Source organism: Neovison vison, chromosome 1 (genome assembly GCF_020171115.1).
Source record: "Neovison vison isolate M4711 chromosome 1, ASM_NN_V1, whole genome shotgun sequence".
NCBI classification, from domain to species: domain Eukaryota; kingdom Metazoa; phylum Chordata; class Mammalia; order Carnivora; family Mustelidae; genus Neogale; species Neogale vison.
In genome coordinates this window covers 66,267,198-66,288,482 of record NC_058091.1, presented here as the reverse complement: position 1 = coordinate 66,288,482, position 21,285 = coordinate 66,267,198, and the positions used below count along the sequence as shown (strand labels likewise).

The 21,285-nt window shown below is 37.4% G+C and overlaps 1 protein-coding gene across 3 annotated transcripts in view; it reads right to left on the bottom strand.

The window, feature by feature from the left end:
• AHI1 (Abelson helper integration site 1) overlaps positions 1–21,285 on the bottom strand; it is a 216,487-nt gene that overhangs the window by 8,321 nt on the left and 186,881 nt on the right. For all 3 annotated transcript variants that reach the window (XM_044248265.1, XM_044248275.1, XM_044248284.1), the window contains 2 exons: positions 16,642–16,697; positions 1,739–1,842 (listed from right to left, as the gene is read on the bottom strand). In XM_044248265.1, the coding sequence (XP_044104200.1) occupies positions 1,739–1,842; positions 16,642–16,697 (160 nt within the window). The remainder of the gene's footprint in view (positions 1–1,738; positions 1,843–16,641; positions 16,698–21,285) is intronic.

Genomic DNA, 21,285 nt, shown 5'->3' with positions numbered 1-21,285 from the left:
CTTCCTCAGAAAGTTGAAAATAGAGCTACCCTCCGATCCAGCAATCGCGCTACTGGATATTTACCCTGAAGATACAAATGTAGTGATCTGAAGGGGCACGTGCACCCGAATGTTTATAGCAGCAATGTCCACAATAGCCAAACTATGGAAAGGACCTAGATGTCCATCAATAGATGAATGGATAAAGAAGATGTGATACACACACACACACACACACACAATGGAATACTATGCAGGCATCAAAAGAAATGAAATCTTGCCATTTGTGACGATGTGGATGGAACTAGAGAGTATTATGCGAGTGAAATAAGTCAATCAGAGAAAGATGGTTATCTATGATCGCTCTGATATGAGGAATTTGAGAGGCAGGGTGGGGGGTTTGGGGGTAGGGAAGGAATAAATGAAACAAGATGGGCTTGGGAGGGAGACAAACCATAAAAGACTCTTTTTTTTTTTTTTTTTTTTCATAAAAGACTCTTAATCACACAAAACAAACTAAAGGTTGCCGGTTGGGGGGAGGTATGGAGAGGGTGGCTGGGTGATGGATACTGGGGAGGGCATGTGCTATGGTGAGTGCTGTGAAATCTGTAAGCCTGATGATTCACACACCTGTACCCCTGGGGCAAATAATACATTATATGTTAATAAAAAATACATTAAGGATATTAATTCTTTATCTATCATATATTTTATGAAATTCCTCCTCATCTTGGGTCATTGTTTGTTGCTAGATTTTGCTTATGGTGTGTTTTTTCTCTTTGACATGTATCATTTCAAAGTTCTTTTAAAAATTTGCTTCAAAATGTTTTCCGACTCTGTTACCAAGGATAAAGTCATTCCTTAACCCATGATTATGTATCTGTATGCATTTGGTATAGTCAATCTTTATTTTTTTTATAATTAAAATCTACAGAATTCTGAATCTGCTCTCTGACGATGCCAGTTCTGTAAGCATGCCATGATACAGCTCACTTCTGGCAGACAGACTTCACTGTGCCTGACAGAGAGAACCGCGTCCTTCGTTATCTTCCTTCCCCCACCGGAACACATCGTCATTTAAACAAATGTGCCTCACTGGCCTGTCTTGGTAGAAAAGTGACCCCTCCTTGTTTCACATTTTAATGTGTCCCCAGGGGTTACTCCCCTTGTCCTGCACCTCGAGTGGTTCCTCTCACAGGGCTCTTGCCTCTCTGTTTGTACCTACTCTTGTCACTCCTCTCTATAAGGGTCTCTAAATCCCGTGTTTTCCACTGCTTGCTGCCCAGCTTTCTTGGAGAAGCAATCCCTTCTGAGCCTCTTTTCCTCGGCATTGTTAACAATTGGCTTCATGCTTCCAGGACTCTAACAAAACTCTCCTCTTGCAGGTTGTAAATGGCCTCTTGGCTACAAATCCCAAAAGGGCACTTTTCAGTCTGTATTTTACTTCTCTCTTTGGCGTTTGTCACTATTTATTTTAACTGCAGTATAATTAACAAAGAATATTATATTAGTTTTAGGGCTACAACACAGGGGTTTGACAATGCTATACCTTACTCAGTTATCATGCTAAGTGCAGTTATCACCTGTCACCAAAGAAAACGGTATCCCAATATTACTGACTGTATTCCCTGTGCTGTAGGGAATACGCTGTACTTTTCATCTCCACGGCTTATTTGGCATTTGTCACGGCTGACCATGCCTTCCCTATATCTCTCTCTGCTGACTTTACAATACAACTTTGTGTTGGTTTTCCTCTTACCTCTATTAGGGTTACTCTTCCGCTGGCTTGGCTCATTCTTCTTCAAGTGCATATCCATTATGTGTGCTTGGTCCTCACGGCTCTGCTCTTTGCCTACTTCAGAACTACAGGAGGGCAAGATGAGAAACAAGAGCCCATCAGAAAGCTGCGGCAACAGTTCACATGAGGCTCTGATTTGGGGCAGGGGCTGTAGGAACATCAAGTGGACCTTGACAGAACAGATGTTCTGAAAGAACATGTGACACCCATATATAAGTGATTACACTGTGGGGTGAGAGGCAGGGAGCTGCTCAAAATAATGGAGAGACATGAACCTTTAGCTGACTGGGCTCCTTCTTTATCATGATGAAGGGACAGAATAAAATCAGTTTCACTTCTCTCAGAAATATATTAGATGCCTGGGAAAAACCAGAAAGCTTTTTATCAAACAAACAAAAAAAAAAAAAGGAAAGAAAGTTTTTAATCAAATTAGTGGAAAAACGTGTGTATTTGTGTGTGTGTGTGTGTGTGTGTGTGTGGAAATAACAGGAGATTGCTTACTGACAAAGAGAAAGGTGAAGGAAGTTTGTGTATAAGAAAGCTGTGAGATGATCCACGAATTCCACTACTGGGTATTTACCCAAAGAAAAGGAAACACTAATTCAAAGAGATATATACCTCTATGTTTACTGCAGCATTATTTATTAACAGCCAAGAAATGGAAACAACCCAAGTGTCCACTGAAAGATGAATGCATAAAGAAGATGTGGTACACACACAGACACACACACACACAAAGACACATTCACACACACACTGGAATATTACTCAGCCACAAAAAGAACAAGATCTTTCCATTTGTGACAATATGGATGGATCTAGCACATTATGCTAAGTGAAGTAAGTCAGACAGAGAAAGACAAATACTGTATGACTTCACTTACATTGGAATATAAAAACAAAACAAAACAAATGAACAAACAAACAAAAAGCAGAATCAGACCTATAAATACAGAGAACCGATGGTTGCCAGAGCAGAGGAGAGTGGGAGATACAGGCTTCCAGTTATGGAATGAGTAATCATGAGAATAAAAGGTACAGCCTAGCAGATACAGTCTATGAGACTGTAAGAGTGTTGTATGGTGAGAGATGGTAGCCATCCTCCTGGGAAGCACAGTATAATGTATGGACTTACTGAATCACTGTGCTGTATACCTGAAGCTAATGGAACACTGCGTGGCAACTACACTCAAAAAAAAAAAAAATGCTGTAAAGCTGTGATATTCAGACCTGTGGGATGTGGAATGCAGCTTTTTAAACAGTCCAACAGTAGGGAGTAAATATAAAACAAAAATTTTGTGAATGAGTGCATACTAGTGTAAATAATGTTAGAACAAAAAAATACAAAAGCAATGAAAACAGGGAAATTTTTATTATTATTTTTAAAAATGCTTCCTTTTTTTTTTAAAAAAATTTTTATTCATGGCTTGCATGGAGCACTGGGTGTGGTGAAAAAATAATGAATACTGTTTTTCTGAAAATAAATAAATTGGAAAAAAAAAAGAAAAAAAAATTTTTATTTATCTATTTGTCTGAGAGAGTGTGTGCACACAAACAGGAGGAGCAGCAGAGAGAGGGAGAAGCAGGCTTCCCGCTGAGCAAAGAGCCCAATGCAGGACTTAGTCCCAGGACCCTGGGATCATGAGCTGAGAGGAAGGCAGATGCTTAACTGACTGAGCCACCCAGGGATCCCAAAAAAGGGAACTTTAGAGTGGAAGACAGTGTCTCCTTTCTAGAATATCTGGAATGGTGGAAGAGTTTGCCATAGATGCAAGAATTTCCAAATCAAGTAATATGTAGGACTGAATACATATTGCTATGAACTAAACTAAGTTCTCTCAAAATTCACAGGCTGACGCCCTAATCTCCAAAGTTGAAAGAGGGCCTTCAAGGAGGTTAATTAAAGTTAAATGAGGCCATACAGGGGAGGCTCTAATCTATGGAACTGGCCGTCCTGATAAGAAAAGGAAGAGATAGCATGGAGCTCCTTCTCTCCATACATGCACAGAGGAAAGGCCATGTGAGGACACAACAGGAAGGTGGCCATCTGTAAGCTGGGAAGAGATGCTTCATCAAAAATCAACCCTGCTGGAACCTTGATTTTGAGCTTCCAGCCTCCAGAACTGAAAAAATAAATTTCTGTTGCTTAAGCGACGCAGTCGGTGGTACTATTATGAAGGTTGGAGATGATTATGTGGAGATATAAAGGTAAGTAAAGTGAGATCATATGGCTGAGAAGAAAAAGGCCAGAAATTAAAAGATGAAAGAACAAATAAAGTATATATCTCAAAAGGGGGAGAATAATGAGAGAAAGGGAATCGGAGCTCTAAAAAAATAAGCACTGATAATTTGCAATCTCTCTCCAGGGAACCTATCCTTGGACATTAAAGTAAAAATCTGGGTATCTCCGGGATCCAGGAGAGTAATATGGTGAATGAGAGAAGCAAACTGGGGGTAACATAATAAACTGGCAAATTGGAGAGTGGATGACCCACAGGGGAGGCAATCCACTGCCTCAGGTCCAGCTCAGGGATGCCATGGAAGACTGTGGAACTGTGGTCCAGAACTCCTGATTATTTTCAAGAGAAGTAGAAAGTCTGCATTTATGTGAAATCTTTTTGTATTTGGGCAACTGAAAATTATACACATGTGCACGCATGCATACACACACACGTTGGACCCAACCAAAGATATTAGGACTGCATCTTGCTGGGCAGGCCCTTGTTTTTGACCTCTGTTCTAGCCATAGAGTGCCCGTTATCCTCAGGGAACCCCACGCACTTTCACACTTTAGCCCCCGATGTCCTGAAGTCTGGGTCCTTTTCTTTTTGTTCATCCTGTCTCAATATGGTCTTTAAGACTTAAATGCTATCTTACATTTGGCTTTCACAGATAACTACAGGAAAATCCAACTGTGTGATCCCCTCCACCTTTTCTAATAATCTATACACAATCTAACAGAAAATTACCTTGAAAACACATATATTTAGACCTTTGCTTGCAGCCAAGATGCAGTAACAGGGACTATACTGCTTGCCTAAAATCACCACAAAAAAAAAAAAAAAGACAAAAAGCAAAATGCTGGATAATATATATGAAACAACAGTTTTCAAGGAAATGAATCACTGGCAACAAAAGCCACTGATACCCAAGAGAAGGAAAATAAATGAGACGAACCCTATGGTGACCCAGCTCACTACCTTGAGAGTTTCCAGGCCATAGCACAGGGAGGTGAAGCCTGCGTGGGTCCTAGTGGACTCCCTGACAGCTGAAGGTCTGAGGAGACGGAGGTGGTGAGTGTTCAAAGTGCCAGGGAGGAGAAAGCTTCACAGTGAGAGAATGGGAAATCTGCGAAGGGTTCCCTTCAAGTATTTAGCAAGTACTGATGAATGGATGCTGAGGAACTTCCCAAGGCCCAAACAGTGCTTGTACCTACCAGTCAAGCTGGAAAACTCACAACTCAGAAGGCACTGCATAGAGTACTGAGGGGGATTTGTGTCTGTACTGAGGAATAATCAATGGCTCTGGTCTCACCTAACAAATCTTAAAAGCAAGACCTGTAAGGATCAAACTGTTCCAAAGTAGCTTAACTATATTCTATAACAGAGCTTAAGGATATTTACAGCAATACAGAAATATCTAGCAACCAAAAGGTAAAAATTTCAATGTACGGCATCCAATAAAAATTTACTGGGGGAGGGGGCAAAGGGATTGAAAAATACAACCTATCATGAGGATAAAAAAAATTGAAACTGACCCAAGAACTGACACAGATGTTAGAATTACAATTAAAACAATGTTAGAAGAAACATTAAAACAGTTATTATAGTTATATTTCACCTGCTCAAAAGGTTAAGTAGACACATGGAAGATAAATAGAGGATAAAGGACCCACAGTGAATTTCTACAGATGAAAACTAAAATGCCTGAGGTGAGAAATATACTGGAAGGGATTAAAGTCAGAATAGACACTTCAGAGAAAAGATCAAATAATTCAAAGACATATCAGTAGAAATTATTAATAGAAATGAAATGGAAGCCCCAAGAATAGAAAGATGAAATACACAGGGAAAAAAAAAAGAATTAAGAAAAATAAAGCATCAGTGAGCTGTGGGACACCTTTATGTGGCCCAATATACGTGTAATTGGAATGCTTGAAGAGGAGAGTAATGGATGAATGCAGAAAAAAAAAAAAACTGAAGAAACAAGGCCCAAATGTTCCAAATTTGATGAATATATAAACCTACAGAGCCAACCAACCCCCAGCACAAGAAACATAAAGACCAAATTGAGCAAAACTAGTGATAGAAATCTTATAAGGAGCCAAAGCGGCAGAAAACAAGCTACATGTACAGAGAAACAAGATAAGCATAATAGTCTATTTCTTGTTGGAGAAAACTGTAGGTGAGAAAGCAGTTGGAGCAACATTTTTAAAGTACCAGAAAAAAAGTGCAAACCTTTCAACACAGAATTTCATGCCGAATGAAAATAAGCTTTCAGAAACAACGATGAACTAGTTCTTTCTAGACACGTGAAAAGTGAAGGTGTTTATCTTTAGCTAGCCAACACTACAATAAATTTTGAAGGGAGTCCTCCAGGCATAAGGAAAACAATAGTAGGTGAAAATATGGATTTACACAAAGGAATTACAAAATACAAATGGAAACAAAATGGGCAAATATTAAGATTTTTTTATGTCATCTCTTCAAAAGATGACAGTTTAAACAAAAATAATAACATACTGAGGGGTTTTTAACTTAAATAAATGTATGACTATAGAAGCATGAAGCTTAGGAGGGAAGATATGAAGTGTACCATCCTAAAGCTCCTGAAGATATACTGTGTGATAAAATTTGTATTACAAACCCTAAGAAAAATCACTAAAATAGTGAAACACAGCATTATAGATATTAAGCTAGTAAGCAAGATAAAATAAAACACAATCTAAAATAAGGCAGAAAAGATGAAAAAAGAAGTGATGAGACAAAAGGAAAATAAAATAGTACAATAGACCAAAATCCATCCATATTAATAATCATATTACATATAAATGTTTGCCTAATTACCCTAATTAAAAGGCAGAAATGGTCATTTTGGATAAAATGAGCATGACTCAGTTGTATGCTGCCTATAAGAAACATGCTTCAATTCTTAACCTATTTGCATCTTTAAAGTATGAAAGCATATATACACCACTCTAACACTACTAAAAGAAAGCTGGAGAAACTTTTTTAATATTAAGTGAAGGAGATTTCAGAACAAAAAAATGTGACCAGAAACAGTCATTTAATAATAAGCGTGTCAATCCTTCAAGAGTACATAACAATCCTAAATATACGGACACCTAATACAGAGCTTAAAATACATGACACAAAAACTAACAGAGCTATAAGAATGAAAAAAACAAGCCCACAATATTAGTTGAAGACTTCAATACCCTATTCTCAATAACAGAAAAGTACACAGAAAATCAGGCAACAAAAGACATAAACAACACGATTAGCCCGTGTGATCCAATTTATTTATAAAAGAATACTTCAGGTAGATAAGACCATATTAAGAATCACAAAACAATTCTCAATAAATTTAAAAAGATCTGGATCACAGACACTGTTCTCTGACCACAATGGAATCAGAAATCAGTAACAGAAAGATCTCTGGGAAACTTCTTAAACACTGGAAATGAAATGATACACTTCTAAGTAACCCATAGGTCAAAGAAGAAATCTGAACGAAAATTAAAGTGTTTTGAAAGAAATAAAAATGAAACCACAACATATCAAAATTTGTGGAATGCCATTCAAGCAGTGCTTGGTGAGAAATTTATGGCACTACATGTTTATATTAGTAGAGAAGAAAGGTGTTAAATCAATGACCACAGTTTCCCCTTTAAAAATCTAGAAAAAGGACAAATTAAATCCAAAGTAAGCAGAAATAAAAACCAGAGTGGAAATCAATGAAATAGAAAATAAACAATAAATATAAATTAGTGAAACAAAGAGCCAATTCTTAAGATTTTATTTATTTATTTGACAGAGAGAAATCACAAGTAGATGGAGAGGCAGGCAGAGAGAGAGAGAGAGGGAAGCAGGCTCCCTGCCGAGCAGAGAGCCCAATGCGGGACTCGATCCCAGGACCCTGAGATCATGACCTGAGCCGAAGGCAGCGGCTTAACCCACTGAGCCACCCAGGCGCTCCCAAAGAGCCAATTCTTTGAAAAGATCAATAAAATTGATAAACCGCTAGGCTGATTGAGAAAAAAGAAAGAAAGAATCAACAGCAGGGATTAGAGAGATGCAACACTACTACAGATTCTTTCAATATTGAAAAGATAATGAGGTAATATTATTAACAACTATGTCAATCAATTCAACCACTTGAGTGAAATGGAAAAATTCTTTTTTTTTTTTAAGATTTTATTTATTTATTTGGAAGAGATCACAAGTAGGCAGAGAGGCAGACAGAGAGAGAGAGGAGGAAGCAGTTCCCCCGCTGAACAGAGAGCCTGATGCGCGGCTTGATCCTAGAACCGTGGGATCATGACCTGAGCTGAAGGCAGAGGCTTTAACCCACTGAGCCACCCAGGCGCCCCTGAAATGGACAAATTCCTTGAAAGAAACAATCTATCAAAGTCTATACAAGAAGAACTAAATAACCTTAATAGCTCTACTTCTACATAAATTGAATTTGTAGTTAAAAATCTTCCAAAAGAGAAAATTCCAGAACCAGACGGCTTTACTGGTGATTTTATCCAATGTTTGAAGAAGAAACAAAATGATGTCCGTGAAAGTGGTAGAGCTGCTTCTGAATGTTCTCTTCTCCAAATAAGGTAGGAAAAAGCTGGCAAAAATGGTTAGAATCAACTTTTTCGGAATTCTGGAGATTAGCCAAAAGCTTGTGACAACTGGGGAATGTTTATTCAATAAAAATGGTTGAATCTTGATAAGATCTTGGAGGTTTGTGGCATTTCAATTTGACCTAGTCTCATCCCCCACTCTGTGGGGCTTAAGGCTCTGTGAAGACCTTAAAGAACCTTTTAAGGCTCTGTGAAGACCTTAAAAAAGAAGAGCCTGCGTTCATGGTGAAAGCCTGCAGCAGGCAGAAGAATGACGGAGCTTTCAAAGCCTCATTTCCAAAGAATGCTCATTACTTGATCTGTCTGGTACTTCTTTGGAAGATACCACTTGTAAGGCTGTCTGTATTTGACCTGTCTCAGAGCTTGCCTTTTCCCTGGGAAGCACTTGTTGAAAACAGTTACAGTTAACTTTGTGGCTGCCTGAGTGACGTAGCCAAACAACAGACTACCTGAAAAGCTGAAAAGGAGAAGTTGTGGAAGTAAGATGTCCACAGGGGTCTTAACAAGCTCGGACATAGTTCTGAGGGTCTAGAATATCTCCCATGTGTAGGGTTGTGCACGCACAGCAGAGGCCTAAGAAGCAGAGGCCTTACGCCTTCACTTCTGGCTGATCTTAATGCTCTGTGCTAATCATAGGTGAAATCCAAGACAGAGTTGCTAATGGCTTGGCTAAATATTGAAGGGATGCACAATACCCCAAGAGAACCCCTTAGCAAGATTTTAAGACCTACTGTTTCCAGTTTTTTATTTTATTTTATTTTATTTTATTTTATTTTATTTTATTTTATTTTATTTCTTTTCAGTGTTCCAGCACTCATTGTTTACGCACCACACCCAGTGCTCCATGCAATAAGGAAATCTTTGTTCAATTAGCTAATCACTAATCTGACCAAGCAGAAACTTCAGTGGCAAAAACATTATAGCATTATGGAAGTTATTCAGAGAAGTTATTTAACAAACAAAGAACAACTACAATAAGTAGCAACAACAAACCCCTGGGAAGGTAAGGATCTAATTTCCAGAATTGTCATATTATATAGCCCTTAAAATATTCAGTTTTCAACAAAATATTATAAGACATACAAAAAAACAAGTATGGTCCATACAAAGGGTAAAAAAGCAATCAACAGAAACTTAGGAAGTCTACACATTGGACTTCCTAGACAAAAACTTGAAATCCACCATTGTAAATACGTTAAAAAACTAAAGGAAATCATGCCATCAAATGGGGGTATTAATGAAGAAATAAAAATTATAAAAGAAAAAAATACCAAATCTACACAGACTCTTCCAGAAAACAGAAGAGGTGGAAATTCTTCTAACTCTATCCATGAAGCTGACCTCCCCTGATAACAAACCAGACTAAGACATTATAAGAAAACTACAGACCCCTATTTCTCATGAACAAAATGCAAAAAGTTCTAAATTAGATTTTAAAGAAAATTAAGTTCACCAATCTATAAAAATGGCAACATACCACGACTAAACAGGGTTAATCCTAAGAATGAAAGATAAGTTAAAATTTGAAAATCTAGGGCACCTGGGTACCTCAGTGGGTTAAGCCTCTGCATTCAGTTCAGGTCATCATCCTAAGGTCCTGGGATTGAGCCCCACATGGGGCTCTCTGCTCGGCAGGGAGCCTGCTTCCCCCCCACCCCTCTGCCTGCCTCTCTGCCTGCTTGCGATCTCTGTCAAATAAATAAATAAAATCTTTAAAAAAAATTGAAAATCTATGCAATTTACCATATTAACATAAATTAATAAAGAAAAATCATGTATTTATTTTAACTGATACAGAAAGAGCATTTGACAAAAATCCAACATCCATTCCTGATACCAACTCTCAGAAAACCAGGAAATGAAGGAAACTACTTGATAAAGTACATTTATTAAAAAACCTATGATAATATCATACTTAATGGTGAAAGACTAAATGCTTTCCCACTAATTATCTATGGGGTCATGAAGAAGATAACACTATGTACTCTCATCATTTCTATTTGACACTGTAACACTGTACTGGAGATTTATCCTATGCAATAAAGCAAAAATATAAGAGTAAAAATAAAAATAAAAGGCATCCAGTTTGGAAAGAAAGAAATTAAACTGTTTTTTATTTGCTTGGATGTCTATGTAGAGAATCTAGTAAAATATACTGAAAAGCTACTAAAACTAAAAAGGCATTTTAGTAAGATGGCATAGTACAAGTTTAACGTGCAACAATCAGTATTTCTATAAATGAGCAACAAACAATTACCAACTGAAATTGGGAAATATCATTTATCTATGAAATACTCAGGAATAAAGGAGCCAAACATGTGTAGGACTTATACTTTGAAAAATGAAAAAAAAATAGTGTTGAGAGAAATTAAAGAAGATCTCAATAAATGAAGAAATATACCATGTTAATGAGTCAAATTAGTGAGCATTGTTAACATGTCAGTTCTCCCCATACTGATCTGTGGACTCACGACAATGCCAACTGGAATTCTAGTAGGCTCTGTTGTAGAACAAGCTTATTCTAAAATTCATGTGGACATAAAAAGAACCTTGAATAGCTAAACCAAAATTTAAAAAGGACAAAGTTGGAGGACCAATCATACCTAATTCCAAGATGTATTATAAAACCGTAGTAATCAAGACAGTGTGCTATTGATGTAAAGTCAGAAAAATAGATCAATGGACTAGAATAAAGAGTCTAGAAACAAAGCCACACATAGACTGACAACTGAATTTCACAAAAGCGCAAAAAGGCCATTCATCTGAGGCAGGATTGTTTTTTCAACATGGTGCTGGAAACAACCAGATACGCAAATGCAAACAGAACAAAATAAACCTTCTGATCTTCATACCATATATAAAAATGAATGCAAAACAGATCATAGACTTAAATATAAAACCTGAAATTATAATACTTTTGTAAGAAGACAGAGGAGAAAACTTCCATGACCTTAGGTAAAGGATGCTTAGATACTATAACTAACGCATGATTCATAAAACCAAAAAACTGATAAACTGGACTTCATCGAAATAAAGCTTGCTCTTCGAAAGCTACTGTTAAGAGAAAGAAAAGGAAAAACAGAGCCTGGAGGGAAATATCTGCAAATCATGTACCTGATGAAGAACATATTTAAAATATATAAAGAGTATTGTGACATCACACGCCGACCATGGATGGGTCTGATCTCACAAAGGTGAGAGGTAAGAAAAAGGCTGGAAAATGGATAAAGATCAAACCATGAGAAATTATGGACTCCAGGAAACAAAAAGAGGGCTTCACAGGGGAGGGAGTCGGGTGATGGATTACCCGATGGTGGGTATTAAGGAGGTCACTTATTGCATGGAGCACTGGCTGTCATATGGAAACAATAAATTATGGAACACTGCATCAAAAACTTAATGATGTGGTGCCTGGGTGGCTCAGTGGGTTAAAGCCTCTGCCTTCAGCTCAGGTCGTGATGCCGGGGTCCTGGGATCAAGCCCCACATCAGGCTCCCTGCTCAGGAGCCTCTCTCTCTATCTGCTTGTCTCTCTGCCTACTTGTGATCTCTCTGTCAAATAAATAAATTAAAAAAAATCTTAAAAAAAAACACAACTTAATGATGGACTGTATGGTGACTAACATAATTATGTTATGTTACTAACATAAAATAAACTTAAAAAAAAAAAGGTTGCAAACAATAGGGTATTTTAGGGAAAAAGATAAACTACTTCCTTCTCCTGGACAGAAAAAGAAACTGAGCATGTCTGGAATAGGATTATTATAAAGATGGAATCAGTACATAGGAGGATTGACAGGATACTTAGAATTAATCCCTATGGCTTCACTATATTAAGAAGAGATTTCATTCATTCATTCAGGTTACATTTGAGTGTTCATAAAGGACTTTAATATGAGTGACCTTCTGAATGAACTTTTCTCTGATCAAAGCTGCTAATGACACAAAACATTCATGTTGAGTTTTTATTTTTCTTTAAAGATTTATTTATTTATTTATTCATTTGACAGACAGAGATCACAAGTAGGCAGAGAGGCAGACAGGGGTGGGGATGGGGGTAGGGGAAGCAGACTCCCTGCTGAGCAGAGAGCACAACGCAGGGCTCATTCCAGGACCCTAACATCATGACCTGAGCTGAAGGCAGAGGTTTAACCCACTGAGCAACCCAGGTGCTCAGAACATTCTATGTTAACAACAGCAACAACAAAATCCCAAACACATTCTAGTTAAAAACAGATTAATGACTAAGGAATACCAATACTTCTTATTAAGGGCTGTAACATATTTGCAGAAATTTTATTACAAACTCTGACTTAGGCAGCAGATAATAACTTCATAAGGGCATGAAGTACAAACACTGTAAGTGTTAAGACTTTTAAGAAAATGCCTTTGTTAAGTTAACGTACTGTAGTTTCTCCTTGCTAGTCTTAAAAAGAAGTGTAGCTTTACTAAAATGTGTAAAAATCACTTACACAGAAGTACTGACATTTCTAAAAAAAAGTAAGAAAGAATAAACAAGACAAGAAATTCAAGTGGAAGTGATAAGAGGTAGTCCTATATGGCTTATATATATATTCTTGTCAACCAACTAAATAAGTAGATTTTGCAAACTGAATGGCAAGACTGCAAAGAACAGAAAAATAAGCCTCTCTCCATTTACCTGGGTACAATGGACTCACCGAGGTAAATTAAAGAAATAAAGAAATGCCTTTGTACATACTGGACTATAATATTTTCACATTCAACTCCCCTACAGTTTACAGGTCATGAGAAATGTATCTTTTTTTTTTTTTCTAAATATTTTATTTTTATTTATTTAACAGAGAGAGAGAGAGAGAGAGAGATCAGAAGTAGTTAGAGAGGCAGGCAGAGAGGGGGGGGGGAGCAGGCTCCCTGCTGAGCAGAGAGCCCCATGTGGGGCTCGATCCCAGGACCCTGAGATCATGACCTGAGCCGAAGACAGAGGGTTAACCCACTGAGCCACCCAGGCGCCCCAGAGAAATGTATCTTAATTCATCTTTACTTCTAAGAAATTACTCGTATAGGGAAAGCCCGAAGATTGCAGATGAACTTGAGCACTTAGACATATCTGAACTTCTCATGAAAATTTATTTTCAGCAGCCTGGTTAGTGTTCTACACTCAAAAGGAAAAGTCAAGCTACCTTCATAGCCTTTAGAGCTGGGATGTTTTGTGAGGGTTTTTTTTTTTTTTTTTTTAAAGATTTTTTTTTTTTTTTTTAATCAATTTGACAGAGAAAGAGAGAGAGAGAAAGTGAGAGAGGAACACAAGCAGGGGGAGTGGGAGAGGAAGAAACAGGCTTCCTGCCAAGCAGGGAGCCTGATTCGGGGCTCGATCCCGGGACCCTGGGATCATGACCTGAGCCAAAGGCAGACGCTTTACCACTGAGCCTCCCAGGCACTCCATTTTTTTTTTTGTTTGTTTTTTGTTTTTGTTTTAAACTTTAATCAGGAGAGCGTGGTGTGGCTGAAAATAGGTATCACTTGAAAATTTATCACTTGAAAATAGGTATCCAATGCAGTCAGAGTGACTACAGCCTCTCATTTGCATTTGAGGTAAAGGTTCTAAAAGTTTTTATAAAACATGTTCAAAAACACCAAGAACACTGTTGCTATAATCTATTAGATGTGGTTATTTTTTGGTCACTGAAACAGTGTGTCCTCATTGTTCCAGGGTACTTTATATATATATATAATCTGTCATTAAGTATAAACTCCTTAGGGGAGTTTGACTGTATTATCAACTACTATATAAAATTTCACTCTTTTAGAGAATGGAACTGAAGACCTTCCTGGCAGATGTAACAAGAAAGAAAACTGGAAAGACCCGGGGTGTGTGTTTGCATCCTATGACCAGCAACGGGAAAGCCTGGAGAGAAAAGGAGATTAGGAAACAGAGGACCTGTGTTCTGGAACTGGGTCTGCCACTTAGTACCCACAGTGACGTGAAACACATCCCAACCTTAAATATCTTATTTCTCCATATGTAAGACAGGGGTCAGGATACCGGTCTGCAGCGGAATGGTGGGAATCAAATGTGATTAACGTGAGTGACTGAGCTCTGAAGTCATATAGGGCTATAGATAGAGCATCACCAATAGATTTTCTCTCTCAGAAAGATTTTTAAGCTTCCAACAAAATGGTATTTTACCAAGAAGCTTGACAATACTAAATATGATTTAAAAAAACAAACAGACAGACACTGCAATAGTCTGGGACTCTCCCATGTTGGTCTGTGTGCTGACACAGACGCTCTCTGTGATATTTACTCAAGGCCTTCCCCTAGTTTTCTTGACTAGAAAACAGAGACTTCCTAAGGAATCTTCTAGGTCATGATTCTGTGACTCTTTAAAACACCACTTGAAAATCACATTTGTCTTTCATCTGTAGAATGAAACATTATTTTGTAAGATAACACACAAGTTTATTTGATAATTCTGGTAAATCAGACTGTCACCTACCTCAGAATTTTTGAACTGAGAGAGACATATTATTCTTCAAAAGGTCAAAGTGAGGGTACCTGGGTGGCTCAGTGGGTTAAAGTCTCTGCCTTCGGCATGGGTCATGATCCCAGGGTTCTGGGACAGAGCCCACATCGGGCTCCCTGCTCAGTGGAAAGCCTGCTTCTCCCTCTCCCATTCCCCCTTGCTTGTGTTCCCTCTCTCTGTGTTTCTCTCTGTTAAATAAATAAATAAAATCTTAAAAAAAAAACCACACAAAAAACAATGGTCAAAGCAGATAGCAGGGTTAACTTGAACAAATACCTATCTGAAGGAAATTCGACAGGGATCATCTGGGTGCATGCGTGTGTAAGCACATACTTGCACACATATGAGGGGATAGCGGTGGTTGAATGGAAGGACATGACAGGTATCTAGATTGTTCGAGGCTGTTAAACTCTTGTGATGGTTTGCTAGTGATGTGTGAATATGAAGTTTGGGCTGAAAGTTAGGTACAAAGTGATCTGCAGTGATTAAAATAAATGAGAAATATTCTGGGAAGGTCTTGGATGTAATTTTTTTGAAGTAAAAGGGATTTTCTATTTATTAAGTAACAGAGCAACTACCAAATAAAAATACTAAAACTTCCTAGTGATCTTTCAAGTAAATACCTCAAATTAAATTGTTTAAATATATTACACTTTGTAGAAAATACGCAACGATAATGTTCTGGGTATTAGCTTTTTTTCTTTAATGCCTCAAAATAGGTATTTCATATATGTATTTTTTAACCACACTATCTACTTGTTTTCAGTTAATGTCATTTAAAAATGTTACTCAAGGGGCCCCTGGGTGGCTCAGTGGGTTAAGTCTCTGCCTTCAGCTTAGGTCATGATCTCAGGGTCCTGGGATGGAGACCCGCATTGGGCTCTCTGTTCAGCGGGGAGCCTGCTTCTCCCTCTTTCTCTGCCTGCCTCTCTGCCTACTTGTGATCTCTCTGTCTTTGTAAATAAATAAATAAAATCTTTAAAGGAAAAAAATGTTACTCAAACAGGGGTGCTTGGGTGGTTCAGTTGGTTGAGCAACTGACTCTTGATTTTGGCTCAGGTCATGGTGTCAGCGCAGGATTATGGTTTTGAGCCCCACTGGGCTCTGCACTCAGAGTTTGCTTCTTCCCTCTACTTACATGTGTGCATACACTTTATCTCTCTCTAAAACAAAGAAATAAAATCTTTCAAAAAAAATAAAATGTTACTCAAAAATAAAAGACAAAGTAGATCCACAGATACAAAATTTAGTGTGATATTTTAATTTAATATTTTTTCTTGTAACTTATATATACATCCTCAAAGTCCAACCATTAAAATATTCTCCTTCAGCTAGCTTAACTCTTTCAAAAATTAATGACCTGAAATTTAACTTTTGATGTAATGTTGTAAAAAGAGAAATAGAGAAATTGCCCTTAAAACAAAACAAAACAAAACAAAACAACAACCACAACAACAATAACTATTTATCACTGCAAATTATTTAGGAGGAAAAGCTGCTTACTGTGTCATGGACTCTGAGCCCAATTGGAAATCCTGGGACTTGTCCTTGACTGGCCGCTGTGAAGGAAGAACAAAATGGATGAGGAAAGATTCAGAGAAGACCACACAGGCAATTGTTATAACTTTCGAAATGAGAGCGCATGCCTGTTCTGAACATAAATGTCTATCAGCATCATGTATTCACTCCAATGGAAAACCAAGGAACTAGTTCTCCTGATCATCGGAACACTCTACCTAAAGTCAGTTTTCCGGTATGTGGCAAGTAAGTCAGCTGTGAGTCAGTCTAAATTAATCGAGAAATACTATGTGGAGATTGCTTAAGTTCTAAATTTATCTTTCATAATTGCAGCTTTCCTTTCTCATCGTTTAGGTACACTTAATATTTTCATAGTGATGATAATCATGGAGCCAAATGTAAAAATTTGGGTCTGAAAACTTGGTCTTCTACAAAATCTGTTCAGTACATATTTTGTTAATGGCATCTTCCTGAGGAAAACAAATTATTAATCACTTCCAAGGGTGCCAGATTATACTGTGTCTTGTTCCCCTAGAATTCAAGCATTAACTCCAGATGAAAGTATACTGTGGGAGAATGGTGTTTGATAATCACAAGATAGTCTTTAATAAATCAATCCAATGGTGCTATAAAATTGATTACAGATTTTTTTTTTCAGAGATAATTACATGTCATGGAAAGGAATTCATTTAAAATTCACATAGAAAATATACATTGTTCCTATGTTAAAGTTTTCAGTTATATACAAATAATATAAAATATAATTAGATACAAATATGTCATATCTACTTAATTATTTAAAATAAAATTTGAATTAAAAAAAAAGATAAAAAAAAACCAAAATGAAAGAAAAGGAGTACAACCTTTTCTTTCAGGCTTAAGTTGTTTGAGTAACTACTACTTTCCCATTCTTATCTTTCCTGTAGCTTGTTTCACTTTGTAGATTTCCTCCTCCACAACCAGATTTCTGCAAGATTTGGCACTGAATATCTTGAAACAAGTATTACTTACCATAAATATTTTGAAAAGATATTGTTTTCTAGATCATAATTATGTCATACTATTGCTCTCTGTACAGCTTTAAATCAAGCATATCACAAAAACAAGAATAAAAGAAGACGACGACAACTTGGTGGTGAAAGGTGGATGTTGTAGCAAGTGACCCAATTTCACAAAACAACAAAAGAACCGTAACATCTTGATTTTTCTCTACTGTGAAGATGATCTGACTCAGTTCAGATGTATTTGGGAAAACAAGTACAAACACACGAAAAACTCAAATTCAAGGACGAATTCAGGTTGCAGAATAGTCTACCTGTTCTCAACTCAACAGAACATGATGCAAAGAAAAACCATCAACATCTACACTCAGAGAGCATCGTTTATAACCGAATTTCTTTAGTTTTCCCCCAGACTTAAGAAATAAATTCCAGACACAGCAATTGAATTAATTTTATTTTTTACATGGTCTAAGTATTACTTTTTATCTCTTTGCCCACAGCAAGACCAACGACTTACCATAAACATATGTATAATGTGTGAAACTTTGTAGAACTCTGAATTAAAAAAAAAAACAACAACACAAAAAAACCCCTCAACAAAGCAGCTCTAATCAGAATCTGAACGTACTCCAGAGGTTGAGGAAAGAGAAGTCAGACAATTATACATCACTGTTAAGCCAATGTTACTTTTAATCATCAGTGAGCTTGACAAATGAGTAACAACATACTGCCACGTGTAGGTCTTACCAAACCTGCCTTTAATAGTATGTTCATATGAAATGGATGTTGTCATATCCTCAGAAAGTTTGTCTTAGTGGGTTTAACAGTGTCCCTACCACCTTTCCTACTGTATTACTGTGTTACAGTAATTGGCACATTCAAGTCCTTTTTCATGATGCAAAGGTGCCTTAACTTGTGTTCAAATTCTATGAATCCTAAGTTACTAGGGTATCCACATTACAAAGTTTTAACACTTATTTGTTAAATGACACTTAATTAATTCAGATCAATTTGCCACTTCTAAGCACTTTTCCTCAAACTCATCCCTTGGTCTCAGCAGCAGCACGCCATATGGGTAGTTACTCATGGAGGCAGAAGAAGGGGGAAGAAGGAGGTGTCTCTGTGAGATGTTTTCTTTCATTTTCTCTTTTAACAAAAAAGTCCCCAAGGGTATAATACAATCATCCCATAAGCACCACCCCCCACCATCAACATGGTCTAGGAGCATGACGCCCTTCTTTTCCTCCTGTCCATGTACACCTCTCATAGTTGTTTTGTGACTTCATTTTTTCTTTACGGAAACCCTTGATTTGAAGAGGAGGGGATGAAGAGAGGAAGATGAGCAAAGCAAAGGAGATAAATGAAAGGACCAGAATCCGGAGGCTCCTGTTTTCCAAACCCTCACAGCTTCTCAGTGATGCTTTTAAACTTAGATGTAGTGAGACTTAAAACATGAGAGGAATGATTAATGGCATGATTTTAAGTGCCTCCACTCAGCAAATGGAGATTCACCAAGAAGAAAACTACTCATAAATTGCTTTGTAAAAGAGAAATGGGCCATGCAGACAACTCACACCCATAAATTTCTGTAAACTTGAGGAATGAATGTAAAATTAGGTAAATGTTCAATGTGCGTTGTAGCTAGCATACCAGTAAGCTTTAAATAAGGCAAATTTATGATATAGTATAGCTTTGTATATATGTGCTGTTTATAATACCTTCTGATATCTTCTATCTTGCCCATATTATTAGTACCTATAATTCACTTATACCCACTTTTCAGGAATTTTTTAAAAAGAGAGAGAGGAAAACCATCACCGCCAGAGCTGGTGGCTAAGTTCCAGTCTTGGTTCTGTCATTAACTTTCTCTGTGGCCTAAGCACAAGCCACTTAACTTCTTTGGGGATCTGTTTTTTACTTGAAAATGAACAGATGGGGTTCAGCATAAAAGCATGAATGACCATAGCACCATTCTTGTATTTTACAGATGAGGAAATGGAGGCCCAGAGTCACCAAGCTTACAGAAGTAGTGGAAGGCTACAATTCTGTTTTTCCAAACTGATTTAACAGCAAAACTATTTTTCAGAACTTTTTTGCTTGAAAGGTTCATATTAAAACCCTAAGCTGAGAATTACATCTAGGTGAAGCTAGGTTTGGTGGCCAGCCCTACTCCCCAGAGCCCTAAAGAGTAGGGGTCTATGGAAGAGAGTTTATAGACCACTATATTAGACAAGCTCTTCCAGATTTCCTCTGTTGCTAAAATTCTGTTTCCAGGAACACGATTTTACAATTTTATATATTTATATAAGTTTGCTGTTCTTTGATTTTAGAATTTATTACTGATTATGTGAATTTTATATGATGAATTATAATGCTTTTCCTTAAGGACGAAATAGTCCCTTGCATGAAGATGCAGTTTCTAGAAGTATACTAAAACAAAAAACAAATTCTTCATCTTGGTTTATGACTTAGAGTTTTGGGATTTTTTTTTTTTTTTTTTTTTTAACAGAGAGAGAGAGATCACAAGGAGGCAGAGAGGCAGGCAGAGAGGGGGGGGACGCAGGCTCCCCACTGAGCAGAGAGCCTCATGCAGGGCTCGATTCCAGGACCCTGAGATCATGACCTGAGTCGAAGGCAGAGGCTTAACTCACTGAGCCACCCAGGCGCCCCCTGACTTGGTAGTTTTTGGTATTAAATGTGCCAATTAAAAAACAACAACAGAAAAACATTATTCATTATTTTTCTGTTGTTGTTTTTTAATTGGCACATTTAATGTTTTTCTGAAAATAAATAAATTGGAAAAAAAATAAAAATAAAAATATTTAAAAAAAAGTATATGATAAAAACTAAAACAACAACAACAACAACAACAACAACAGATACTTATGAAACCGCATTCTGTAAGGGAGGCATTGTGTTAGACGTGCTGGGAGTACGAAGCTGAGTAGGCTTTAAGAGTAAAGAGTTTACGATCTAATGGCAAAAGCTGTGGCTACATAACCAGCAAGGCAGAAAGGGATAAACATTACGATAAAGGTAAAAAGAAAATGTGTGGAAATAAACAGCAGCCTCGAATTGTAACTTGAGGTTTTTGAGAAGGATTCACAGGAGAGGGAGCATTTAGAGAGATCTTAAAAGGATGAACTGAAATTCTGATAACCAGAGAAGCACACAAAACTATAAAGTTCAAGAAAACAGGGTGAGAAGAGGTTTGAGGAATGTGTGCTGGGCAGCCGACTCAGGAGGTTGTTTTAGAAGATGAAGAAAAGTAGGTCGGAATTCAATTCAATCTTTAAGGTGTGGGATTTAGATAAACATTTATGAGATTTGAACTTTATAGACAATGTAGAGCCAACTAAGATTTCTGAGCTAGTAAGTCACATGACTTGATCTCTATTTTAGCAAGGTATCTCCTCTCTGGTAGGCAGGGAACAGGTACATTTTTTGGTGTTGTTGTTAAAAGATTTTTATTTATTTGACAGAGACGCAGCAAGAGAGGGAACATAAGCAGAGGGAGTGGGAGAGGGAGGAACAGGCTTCCTGCGAAGCAGGCAACCCGATGGGGGGCTCAATCCCAGGACCCTGGGTTCATGACTTGAGCTGAAGGCAGATGCTGAAGTACTGAGCC